A 14,065-nucleotide genomic window follows, 5' to 3' on the forward strand; every position below is an offset into this window, starting at 1 on the left:
TTATCTCTACCTCAGTCTATTTCACCTGATGTCGAGATTGGCACGGTGTGTTAAACGAGGATTATCTTCAGCTTTATAATTGGAAAAGACCCCGTCCATCGTATCAGTAATCTTGTTACCAGACACTTCCTCCCAAATGCGCAAAGAGTCTGGTGGACCAACTCGTCAAACTTGTCCTTCATTAGCCAATAGAACGACAAGGAGAAGCTCCCAGTGCATCGGCTTAATCTACTAACCAATCATCTCACACAGCTCTTTCCCCTAACCCTCCCCTATATGTGTTTTATTTCCATTTGGAGCCATGCCTCGCAGACATGTGATTTGCTTTAATTACCTAAACTTTACTCAGTAAGGTCACTCCCATATAAATTCAATGATCACTCCTACTAAGGCCAACTTTAAATTGTTATCGCAGGCTTAAATACTGCAATAGCCTGGGGTGAGGTTATTTCAGCAGTAGTCATGTTTTGGCTGTTCTGTAAGGCATTTCAGTTGTCTCGGCAGCAGTGGTTAGTTCCAGGAGACCAGAGGGACAGTATTGTAAACACTCAGCCCCTATTGTCATCAGGGTTAAAGCTGGGAAATGTCACCTGTATCGTTCATTCATTGACTCCTGGGCTTTTATTGCCCGATTTTTAGAATGAGACGAGCCATCAAACAGGCAAAGACAGCATACCAGGACATGTACCCAGAATGCAAGTGTCTTCAGACATTTTCAACCTCTCCATGACCCAGTCTGTAATACCAACATGTTTCAAGCAGACCACCATAGTCCCCGTGCCCAAGAATGCCAAGGTAACATGTGCTACGGACTATCGCCCATTTACGTCCTATAGCCATGAAAGGCTGGTCATGTCTCACATCAACACCATCATCCCAGACACCCTGGACCCAGTGGTCCAATTCACATACTGCCCCTACAGATCCATAGATGACGGAATTACACTCCACACTGCCCTTTCCCACCCGGACATAAGGAACACCTATGTGAGAATGCTGTTCATTGACTACAGCTCAGCCTCAGCTTCAACACCATAGTGCCCTCCAAACTCTTCAATGTGTAGGCAGGTAGCTTAAGATTCAAACCTTCTCAAACAGCCTAATTCATACTCTCGAAGGTGCTCCCATAATAATGTGATTTGTACCGCATACAAGGTAAGGTAATGCATTCTTCCCACACTAAGACATTACCTCGTTCCACTTCCTTTAAAAGTGTGTTTCCATATTTAGAATAAAACATCTTTCCTACGAACCATCAGGCTTGATGGAGCTGTTTTGTCCTGTAGTAATGTGGTGTCTGTGTTTCCTTTAACAATTCTCATTGAATATTTGTTTTTAAATGTATCAATATCATCATCAATCAATATTAAAATGTTTAGGTTAGTAGTAACCACCACCACCTGTTATATTGGGTATGTTGGACAAGTCATTCATGTAGATATAGAGGTCTATAGAGTCTGTCTGCATTCCTGATTTCTGGAACCGATAGCTTACCTGTGGAACATTGACTTTTCCTTGTTTTACTATCCTGACTTCTCCGGTCCCCACCAGGATAGTAATACAAGCCCACACACAGCCAGCCGTATTGCACCTAGCTTCTATCATCAGAGTGGAAATTAATGATTTCACATCTCTCTCCCCCCCCCCTCGCTCTCTAGATGACCAACGTGATGGTACCCTTCATGTTTAAGTATGCTGTGGACGAGCTGAATGGACTTTCAGGTCATATGTTGAACTTGAGCGACGCCCCCAGCACCGTGGCTACCGTGGCAACTGCTGTTCTGATTGGCTGTAAGTCCCACAAAAAATGTATGTATTTGAATATCTTGGAACCGAATATTGTCACAGTCCAGGAGTTATTATAGAATCAATCTGGGAACCATTAAACAATAAGTATATCAAACCTAGTCTCTGTGTCCCGACCTCTCTGCTGTCACTCTGTGAATAGACTAGAGGTCAGAGGTCAGGGTGTTGGTGACCAGTCCTTCCTATGAGTCCAGACTGCCTCCCTAACCCTGGCTCTGACTGCTGATGAAAACAACTAATGACCAACGGTAGCTAGCTAGACACCAGGATTGGCTTGAGGTGCTCTTAACGTATTTGAATTTGGCATACTGATATTCAGGTACTGGGATACCTTGAAAATCTGACGCTTTCTCAAGTTGGTACTTGAAAAGTACTTGAATTAAAAGGAGAGGAGGATATATATATATATATGCCTTGTGAATTCCTAGGCATACTACAGAATTGTATTTCCTCATGTGTTTGGCGCTCTGGTTGCCAGGCGATACATAACTGACTGATTAGGCAAGGCGAGATCGCTCATTCCACCCACACTGCCTCCCAGCAAGGCAGATTCAACCCTGCCTGCAGGATATTGATGTTTATGAATGGTTCTGCCAGACCCATCCGGGGCTGTAGCAGAGGGTTCTGCCAGACCCATCCGGGGCTGTAGCAGAGGGTTCTGCCAGACCCATCCGGGGCTGTAGCAGAGGGTTCTGCCAGACCCATCCGGGGATGTAGCAGAGGGTTCTGCCAGACCCATTCAGGGCCTATAGGGAGGTGGTCAGAGACGACAACAACCTCTCCCTTAATGTGAGCAAGACAAAGATTATCGTGGACTACAGGAAAAGGCAAGTTGAACAGTCCCCCATTAACATCGACGGGGCTGTAGTGGAGCAGGTCGAGAGTTTCAAGTTCCTTGGTGTCCACATCACCAACAAACTAACATGGTCCAAACATACCAAGACAGTCGTGAAGAGGGCATCTCAAAACCTTTTCCCCCTCAGAAGACTGAAAAGATTTGGCATGGGTCCCCAGATCCTCAAAGTTCTACAGCTGCACCATCAAGAGCATCCTGACCGGTTGCATCACCGCCTGGTATGGCAACTGCTAGGCATCTGACCGAAAGTCTCTACAGAGGGTAGTGCGAACGGACCAGTACATCACTGGGGCCAAGCTTCCTGCCATCCAGGACCTATATAATAGGCGGGGAAAGCCCACATTTTTCTGCTACCGCTCGGCAAGCCGTACCGGAGTGCTAAGTCTTTGACCAAAAGGCTCCTCGAGCTGAACAATTAATAAAATCTCCACCGGACAATTTACATTGACCCCCCCCCCCCCCTTTGTACATTGCTGCTACCCACTGTTTATCATCTATGCATAGTCACGTCACCCCTACCTACATGTACAAATAACCTCAACTAACCTGTACCCCCGCACACTGACTCAGTACCGGTGCCCCCTGTATATAGCCTCGTTATTCTTATTGTGTTACTTTTTACTTTAGTGTACTTGGTAAATATTTTCTTAACCAACAGTGGACATCAAGAAGAGTTAAGAGCTTGAAAGTAAGAATTTCACGGTAAAGTCTAAACTTGTTGTATTTGGCGCATGTGACAAAGTTTGTTTTGAGAAACGACAGTCCATTACTTTAAGACATGAAGGTCAGTCAATACGGAACATTTTAAAGAACTTTGAAAGTTTCTTCAAGTCCAGTTGCGAAAACCATCAAGCGCTATGATGAAACTGGCTCTCATGAAGACAGCGACAGGAATGGAAGACCCAGAGTTACCTCTGCTGCTGAGGATACATTTATTAGTTACCAGTCTGGCCTGGGTTGGAACAGTCTCTATTATTACATGGGCTGGCCTGGCCGGAACAGTCTCCTCTCTCATAAATTCAGGCTAGATTTGCCAGCCATGTCCATTTTGAGCCAGACCTGGGTCCTAATAGTATTTAACCCTAATAGTATGTATTTTTTCAAGTACCTGAGATTAACCTCATTTGACTTGCCTAGTTTAATCAAATCAATGGATCTCAATTTTTGTCTTTACCTGATAACTACAAAGGTTGTCTTGCCCCTCTCTCCGCTGAGCTCCGCCCCTATGTAGGCAAAGCCGTGACGAAATCCTCTTTCTCTTCTCCCAGATGGTGTGTCCCGTGCCGGTTCGGCCCTCTTCAACGAGCTGCGTAACGCCGTGTTTGGGAAGGTGGCCCAGAGTTCCATCCGGCGTATTGCCAAGAACGTGTTCCTGCACCTCCACAGCCTGGACCTGGGCTTCCACCTGTCCCGCCAGACGGGGGCGATGTCAAAGGCCATTGATAGGGGCACCAGGGGCATCTCCTTCGTCCTCTCTGCCATTGTCTTCAACCTGGGACCCACTGTTTTTGAGATGGGGCTGGTCTCTGCTATCCTGGTGGGTAAAGTCCCCCTGCCTCCATATATCAATACTATCATGAACATTAGTGTGTTAGTTTGACAGGAGAGTAGGAGCATATATCACTGTACCGACACTGCCCCCGAGTACCAACACTGTACCAACACTGCCCCTGAGTACCGACACTGCCCCTGAGTACCGACACTGCCCCTGAGTACCGACACTGCCCCTGAGTACCGACACTGCCCCTGAGTACCGACACTGCCCCTGAGTACCGACACTGCCCCTGAGTACCGACACTGTACCGACACTGGCCCTGAGTACCGACACTGTACCGACACTGGCCCTGAGTACCGACACTGTACCGACACTGGCCCTGAGTACCGACACTGTACCAACACTGGCCCTGAGTACCAACACTGCCCCTGAGTACCGACACTGTACCGACACTGCCCCTGTGTACCAACACTGCCCCTGAGTACCGACACTGTACCGACACTGCACCTGACTACCGACACTGTACCGACACTGCCCCTGAGTGAGTACGACACTGTACCGACACTGCCCCTGAGTGAGTACCGTCACTGTACCGACACTGCCCCTGAGTGAGTACCGTCACTGTACCGACACTGCCCCTGAGTGAGTACCGTCACTGTACCGACACTGCCCCTGAGTGAGTACCGTCACTGTACCGACACTGCCCCTGAGTGAGTACCGTCACTGTACCGTCACTGCCCCTGAGTGAGTACCGTCACTGTACCGACACTGCCCCTGAGTGAGTACCGTCACTGTACCGACACTGCCCCTGAGTGAGTACCGTCACTGTACCGACACTGCCCCTGAGTGAGTACCGTCACTGTACCGACACTGCCCCTGAGTGAGTACCGTCACTGTACCGACACTGCCCCTGAGTGAGTACCGTCACTGTACCGACACTGTACCGACACTGCCCCTGAGTGAGTACCGACACTGCCCCTGAGTGAGTACCGTCACTGTACCGACACTGCCCCTGAGTGAGTACCGTCACTGTACCGACACTGCCCCTGAGTGAGTACCGACACTGCCCCTGAGTGAGTACCGACACTGTACCGACACTGCCCCTGAGTGAGTACCGACACTGTACCGACACTGCCCCTGAGTGAGTACCGACACTGTACCGACACTGCCCCTGAGTGAGTACCGACACTGTACCTGTACCGACACTGTACCAGCCCTAACCCTGTACTGTAGTCTTATACGGGGTATAATCTTAACTTGGACGTGCTCAAATGTAACAATGTCCTTTACCCACATCTTTAATTCCGTCCATCCTCGACCCCAAGACTTGGGGGTCGAGGGTTGCCTAGTGGTTAGAGCATTGGACTAGTAACCGAAAGCTTGCAAGTTGAAATCCCCGAGCTGACAAGGTACAAATCTGTCGTTCTGCCCCTGAACAGGCAGTTAACCCACTGTTCCCAGTCCGTCATTGAAAATAAGAATTTGTTCAAAACTGATTTGCCTAGTTAAATAAAGGTGAAATAAACACTATGATTCCCTAGTTGATCCTGCGTTTTGACTCCCTAGTTGATCCTGCGTTTTGACTCCCTAGTTGATCCTGCGTTTTGACTCCCTAGTTGATCCTGCCCTGCGTTTTGACTCTCTAGTTGATCCTGCCAGAGGTATCTGTTATTTTTTGCATTGGATGCGTCTCAATATACCACATCGACTTGTCGACTTCTGCATCTGGTGTAAGGTGTCCGGGCTAGAGCAGGGTTTGTCAGATTATCCCCAATTTGGTCTTCTCACGTCTCTGGAGTGGTTTGGGTGACTCTCAGGAACACGATGGTGTTCTCCGTTTTGTTCTACAACCCACCACAAGCGTCTTGGGTCTCGTCTGAAGTCGGTCTCGTCTGAAGTCGGTACAGCTGATCTGCCAACTTCTGTCTGAACAGTTTGGGCTACACTGACGTGGTTTTGATCTAGGATGCCCACAGGCCTCACAAGACTCATCTGAAGGTCCCCAGGTACCAGGTAAACATTTCTATGGAAGTCCACCACATGACCAAAAGTATGTGGACACCTGCTTGTCCAACATCTTATTCCAAAATCATGGGCATTAATATGGAGTTGGTCCCCCTTTGCAGCTGTAACAGCCTCCACTCTTCTGGGAAGACTTTTTACTAGATGTTGGAACATTGATGCAGAGACTTGCTTCCATTCAGCCACGAGACCATTAGTGAGGTCAGGGCACTGATGTTGGGGGTGATTAGGCCTGGCTCGCATTCGGCGTTCCAATTCATCCCGAAGGTGTTCATTGGGGTTGAGGTCAGGGTTCTGTGCAGCCAAGTCAAGTTCTTCCACACCAATCTAGACAAACTATTTCTGTATGGACCTCTTTGTGCACGGTGGCATTGTCATGCTGAAACATGAAAAGGCCCCCAACTGTTGCCGCAAAGTTGGAAGCACAGAATTGTCTAGAATGTTATTGTATGCTGTTGTGTTAAGATGTTCCTTCACTGGAACTAATGGGCCTAGTCCCATCCATGAAAAACATCCCCAGACCATTATTCCTCATCCACCAAACTTTACAGTTGGCACGATGCATTGCGGCAGGTAGTGTTCTTCTGGCATCCGCCAAACCGAGATTTGTCCGTCAGAATGCCAGATGGTGAAGCATGATTCTTCACTCCAGAGTTTAATGGCGGCGAGCTTCACACACCGCCATTTTATCCATGACAGTTTGAATGCACAGAGACACCGTGACAAGATCCTTAGGCCCATTGTCGTATGACATCTCCTTCGTGTTGAGTTGATCAGGCTGTGGATTGTGGCCTGTGGAATGTTGTCCCATTCCTCTTCGATGGCTGTGTTGTTGGATATTGCCGGGAACTGGAACGTACTCGAGGACAGTTTTATCTTCCAGGAATTGTGTACAGATCTTTGCTACATCGGGCCTCCTCAGGATCTCGTCTGTTCAAAGTTGATATCAGCAAACCGCTCGCCCACACTACACCAGACAAGTGGTCTGCCATCTGCCCGGTACAGTCGGTTAGGAAGTCAGTCACGACGCCGAACTGCAGTCGGGTCAAGATCCTGGTGAGGACGACGAGCACGCAGATGAGCTTAACTGACACTGTTTCTGACAGTTTGTGCAAATCCACAGTTTAGGGAGCAGAGTGAACAGTCTATGGGTTAGGTGGCTGGAGTCTTTATATTATATTAGTGTTATCTACCTGGTGAGACTAATGGCTCGTCTTGTTTTTCTCCTGATGTTCTGCTCTGTTCTAGCTATAGTCATACGTTGTAATGATAGCTTGGTAATGTCTTTATCCAGCTCCAGTTTTGTCTTTCCCTCTTTACTCAGCATTATGCATTCTTCTTTTCTACAATATTAACATGTCTCTCTCTCCTCAGTATTATAAATGCGGGGTGGAATTTGCTGCGGTGACTCTGGGTACTCTGGGAGCGTATACAGCCTTCACCATTGCTGTCACACAGTGGAGGTACAGTCCACTAGGTTGTTGTTGTTGTTGACAGATGGCCTTCACCGTAGCTAACCGTTTGGTGTTCATTGTACTAGGTAAATACAGTGCCTTCAGAAAGTATTCAGAACCATTTACATTTTCCACATTTTGATATGTTGCAGCCTTATTCCAAATTAGATGAGGATTTCAAGACTGTTGGAAAAGCCTTCCAGGTGAAGCTGGTTGAGAGAATGCTACTTCGAAAAATCTGAAATTATATTTTAATTTGTTTAACAACTTTTTTGGTTACTACATGATTCCATATGTGTTATTTCATAGTTTTGATGTCTTCACTATTATTCTGTAGAAAATAGTCAAAATAAAGAAAAACCCCTTGAATGAGTAGGTGTGTCCAGACTGTTGACTGGTGCTGTAAATGTAATATTTCAGTTTATTTTTATACATTTGTAAAAAAATTATAAACTTTTGCTTTGACAGCATGGGGTGTTGTGTTATGGGGCGTTCAACATTGATGAAGAAAAAAGGCTGTAACTAAATGGAAAAGTGGTCTGAATACTGACCGAATGCTCTGAATGTGGTTGGCCTAGCTATAGCTAGCAGTTTAGAAAAGCTGAAGCTACCTTTTCCTGTGAAATCTTCCCAGCTGTGTAACCCTTGTCGTCCATCTTGTTCTCTAGGACTCGGTTCAGGATAGAGATGAACAAGGCAGACAACGAGGCAGGAAATGCTGCTATTGACTCTTTACTCAACTATGAGACCGTAAAGGTGAGACCGTTTCTCTCTCCACCTCTCTGCTCTCTCCTTCTCCACCTTTCTTCTCCACCTTAATCGTCTGCTGCTCAGTGACATGGATAGATATTCATGTTATTTGGAGGAATTAATCCAGCCCCCCACCCCCCCGCCCAGAAATCCGCAATACCCCCCCCCCCCCGCCCAGACATCTGCAATCCCCCCCCCCCCCCGCCCAGATATCTGCAATACCCCCCCTCCCCCTGCCCGGACATCCACAATATCCCCCCCGCCCGGACATCCACAATATCCCCCCCGCCCACCCACAATATCCCCCCGCCCATCCACTATCTCCCCCCGGACATCCACAATATCTCCCCCGCCCCCCTGCCCGGACATCCACAATATCCCCCCCCGCCCATCCACAATATCCCCCCCCGCCCATCCACAATATCCCCCCCCCGCCCATCCCATCCACAATATCTCCCCCCCGGACATCCACAATATCTCCCCCACTCCCCCCGCCCGGACATCCACAATATCTCCCCCCCTAACATCCACAATATCTCCCCCCCTAACATCCACAATATCTCCCCCCCTAACATCCACAATATCTCCCCCCCTAACATCCACAATATCTCCCCCCCTAACATCCACAATATCTCCCCCGCACGGACATCCACAATATCTCCCCCGCACGGACATCCACAATATCTCCCCCCCTAACATCCACAATATCTCCCCCCCTAACATCCACAATATCTCCCCCCCCCCCTAACATCCACAATATCTCCCCCCCCCTAACATCCACAATATCTCCCCCCCCCTAACATCCACAATATCTCCCCCCCCTAACATCCACAATATCTCCCCCCCCCTAACATCCACAATATCTCCCCCCCCCCTAACATCCACAATATCTCCCCCGCCCGGACATCCACAATATCCCCCCGCCCGGACATCCACAATATCTCCCCCCCTAACATCCACAATATCTCCCCCCCCCTAACATCCACAATAACCCCCCCCCCCGCCCGGACATCCACAATAACCCCCCCTCCCCCCGCCCGGACATCCACACGGGCGGGGAGATGTCCAGACAATCCACAATATCTCCCCCCCCCCCCCTAACATCCACAATATCTCCCCCCCCCTAACATCCACAATATCTCCCCCCCTAACATCCACAATATCCCCCCCCCCCTAACATCCACAATATCTCCCCCCCCTAACATCCACAATATCTCCCCCCCCCTAACATCCACAATATCTCCCCCCCCCTAACATCCACAATATCTCCCCCCCCCTAACATCCACAATATCTCCCCCCCCCCTAACATCCACAATATCTCCCCCCCCCCTAACATCCACAATATCTCCCCCCCCTACCATCCACAATATCTCCCCCCCCTAACATCCACAATATCTCCCCCCCTAACATCCACAATATCCTCCCCCCCCTAACATCCACAATATCCTCCCCCCCCTAACATCCACAATATCTCCCCCCCCCTAACATCCACAATATCTCCCCCCCCCTAACATCCACAATATCTCCCCCCCCCTAACATCCACAATATCTCCCCCCCCCTAACATCCACAATATCCCCCCCCCCTAACATCCACAATATCCCCCCCCCCCCCCTAACATCCACAATATCTCCCCCCCCCCCCCCTAACATCCACAATATCCCCCCCCCCCCCCCCCGCCCGGACATCCACAATATCTCCCCCCCGCCCGGACATCCACAATATCTCCCCCCCGGACATCCACAATATCTCCCCCACTCCCCCCGCCCGGACATCCACAATATCTCCCCCCCTAACATCCACAATATCTCCCCCCCTAACATCCACAATATCTCCCCCCCTAACATCCACAATATCTCCCCCCCTAACATCCACAATATCTCCCCCCCTAACATCCACAATATCTCCCCCGCACGGACATCCACAATATCTCCCCCCCTAACATCCACAATATCTCCCCCCCTAACATCCACAATATCTCCCCCCCCCCCTAACATCCACAATATCTCCCCCCCCCTAACATCCACAATATCTCCCCCCCCCTAACATCCACAATATCTCCCCCCCCCCTAACATCCACAATATCTCCCCCCCCCTAACATCCACAATATCTCCCCCCCCCCTAACATCCACAATATCTCCCCCCCCTAACATCCACAATATCTCCCCCGCCCGGACATCCACAATATCCCCCCGCCCGGACATCCACAATATCTCCCCCCCTAACATCCACAATAACCCCCCCCCCCCCCCTAACATCCACAATAACCCCCCCCCCCGCCCGGACATCCACAATAACCCCCCCTCCCCCCGCCCGGACATCCACACGGGCGGGGAGATGTCCAGACAATCCACAATATCTCCCCCCCCCCCCCCCTAACATCCACAATATCTCCCCCCCCCTAACATCCACAATATCTCCCCCCCCTAACATCCACAATATCCCCCCCCCCTAACATCCACAATATCTCCCCCCCCTAACATCCACAATATCTCCCCCCCCCTAACATCCACAATATCTCCCCCCCCTAACATCCACAATATCTCCCCCCCCCTAACATCCACAATATCTCCCCCCCCCTAACATCCACAATATCTCCCCCCCCCTAACATCCACAATATCTCCCCCCCTAACATCCACAATATCCCCCCCCCCTAACATCCACAATATCTCCCCCCCCCTAACATCCACAATATCTCCCCCCCCTAACATCCACAATATCTCCCCCCCCCTAACATCCACAATCTCCCCCCCCTAACATCCACAATATCTCCCCCCCCCTAACATCCACAATATCTCCCCCCCCTAACATCCACAATATCTCCCCCCCCTAACATCCACAATATCTCCCCCCCCTAACATCCACAATATCTCCCCCCCTAACATCCACAATATCTCCCCCCCTAACATCCACAATATCTCCCCCCCCTAACATCCACAATATCTCCCCCCCCTAACATCCACAATATCTCCCCCCCTAACATCCACAATATCTCCCCCCCTAACATCCACAATATCCTCCCCCCCCTAACATCCACAATATCCTCCCCCCCCTAACATCCACAATATCCTCCCCCCCCTAACATCCACAATATCTCCCCCCCCCCTAACATCCACAATATCTCTCCCCCCTAACATCCACAATATCTCCCCCCCCCTAACATCCACAATATCTCCCCCCCCCTAACATCCACAATATCTCCCCCCCCCCCCTAACATCCACAATATCCCCCCCCCCTAACATCCACAATATCCCCCCCCCCTAACATCCACAATATCCCCCCCCCCCCTAACATCCACAATATCCCCCCCCCCCCTAACATCCACAATATCCCCCCCCCCCCCTAACATCCACAATATCTCCCCCCCCCTGACATCCACAATATCTCCCCCCCCCTAACATCCACAATATCCCCCCCCCCCCCCCCCCCCGCCCGGACATCCACAACATCTCCCCCCCGCCCGGACATCCACAACATCTCCCCCCCGCCCGGACATCCACAACATCTCCCCCCCGCCCGGACATCCACAACATCTCCCCCCCGCCCGGACATCCACAACATCTCCCCCCCGCCCGGACATCCACAACATCTCCCCCCCGCCCGGACATCCACAACATCTCCCCCCCGCCCGGACATCCACAACATCTCCCCCCCGCCCGGACATCCACAATATCCCCCCCCCCCCCTAACATCCACAATATCCCCCCCCCCCCTAACATCCACAATATCTCCCCCCCCCTGACATCCACAATATCTCCCCCCCCCTAACATCCACAATATCCCCCCCCCCCCCCCCCCCGCCCGGACATCCACAATATCTCCCCCCCGCCCGGACATCCACAACATCTCCCCCCCGCCCGGACATCCACAACATCTCCCCCCCGCCCGGACATCCACAATATCTCCCCCCCCGGACATCCACAATGTCTCCCTCCCCGGACATCCACAATATCTTCCCCCCCCCCCCGGACATCCACAATATCCCCCCCCCCCCCCCCGGACATCCACAATATCTCCCCCCCCCCCCCGGACATCCACAATATCTCCCCCCCTCCCCCCGCCCGGACATCCACAATATCTCCCCCCTCCCCCCGCCCGGACATCCACAATATCTCCCCCCCCTAACATCCACAATATCTCCCCCCCCTAACATCCACAATATCTACCCCCCCTAACATCCACAATATCTCCCCCCCTAACATCCACAATATCTCCCCCCCTAACATCCACAATAACCCCCCCCCCCCGCCCGGACATCCACAATAACCCCCCCTCCCCCCGCCCGGACATCCACACGGGCGGGGAGATGTCCAGACAATCCACAATATCTCCCCGCCCGAACATCCACAATATCTCCCCGCCCGAACATCCACAATATCTCCACGCCCGAACATCCACAATATCTCCCCCCCGAACATCCACAATATCTCCCCCCCCGAACATCCACTATATCTCCCCCTCGAACATCCACAATATCTCCCCCTCGAACATCCACAATATCTCCCCCTCGAACATCCACAATATCTCCCCGCCCGAACATCCACAATATCTCCCCCCGCCCGGACATCCACAATAAACCCCCTCGCCCGGACATCCACAATAAACCCCCCCTCCCCCCGACCGGACATCCACAATAAACCCCCCCCTCCCCCCGACCGGACATCCACAATATCTCCCTCCCATCCATCAACATCCACAATATCTCCCTCCCGAACATCCACAATATCTCCCTCCCAATCATCCACAATATCTCCCCCCCGAACATCCACAATATCTCCCCTCCCGAACATCCACAATATCTCCCTCCCGAACATCCACAATATCTCCCCCTCGAACATCCACAATATCTCCCCCTCGAACATCCACAATATCTCCCCCTCGAACATCCACAATATCTCCCCCTCGAACATCCACAATATCTCCCCCTCGAACATCCACAATATCTCCCCCTCGAACATCCACAATATCTCCCGCCCGAACATCCACAATATCTCCCCCCCTCCCCCCGCCCGGACATCCACAATAAACCTCCCCCTCCCCCCGCCCGGACATCCACAATAAACCCCCCCTCCCCCCGCCCGGACATCCACAATAAACCCCCCCTCCCCCCGCCCGGACATCCACAATAAACCCCCCCTCCCCCCGACCGGACATCCACAATATAACCCCCCCTCCCCCCGCCCGGACATCCACAATATCTCCCCCCCGGACATCCACAATATCTCCCCCCCGAACATCCACAATATCTCCCCCCCGAACATCCACAATATCTCCCCCCCGAACATCCACAATATCTCCCCTCCTCCCCCCGCCAGGACATCCACAATATCTCCCTCCCGAACATCCACAATATCTCCCTCCCGAACATCCACAATATCTCCCTCCCGAACATCCACAATATCTCCCTCCCGAACATCCACAATATCTCCCCCCCGAACATCCACAATATCTCCACCTCCTCCCCCCGCCAGGACATCCACAATATCTCCCCCCGAACATCCACAATATCTCCCTCCCGAACATCCACAATATCTCCCCCCCCGAACAGCCACAATATCTCCCCCCCCGAACAGCCACAATATCTCCCTCCCGAACAGCCACAATATCTCCCTCCCGAACATCCACAATATCTCCCCCCCGAACATCCACAATATCTCCCCTCCTCCCCCCGCCAGGACA

The 14,065-nt window shown here is 51.4% G+C and overlaps 1 protein-coding gene across 1 annotated transcript in view; it reads left to right on the forward strand.

Moving 5' to 3' along the window:
• The window catches only part of LOC139391069 (ATP-binding cassette, sub-family B (MDR/TAP), member 7), a 65,352-nt gene that overhangs the window by 23,210 nt on the left and 28,077 nt on the right, over positions 1-14,065 (forward strand). Inside the window, exons 5-8 of the mRNA XM_071138564.1 lie at positions 1,659-1,791; positions 3,931-4,199; positions 7,554-7,642; positions 8,302-8,389. Coding sequence (XP_070994665.1) covers positions 1,659-1,791; positions 3,931-4,199; positions 7,554-7,642; positions 8,302-8,389 — 579 coding nt within the window. The remainder of the gene's footprint in view (positions 1-1,658; positions 1,792-3,930; positions 4,200-7,553; positions 7,643-8,301; positions 8,390-14,065) is intronic.

The sequence above is a fragment of the Oncorhynchus clarkii genome, chromosome 31, assembly GCF_045791955.1.
Source record: "Oncorhynchus clarkii lewisi isolate Uvic-CL-2024 chromosome 31, UVic_Ocla_1.0, whole genome shotgun sequence".
Taxonomy (NCBI): Eukaryota; Metazoa; Chordata; class Actinopteri; order Salmoniformes; family Salmonidae; genus Oncorhynchus; species Oncorhynchus clarkii.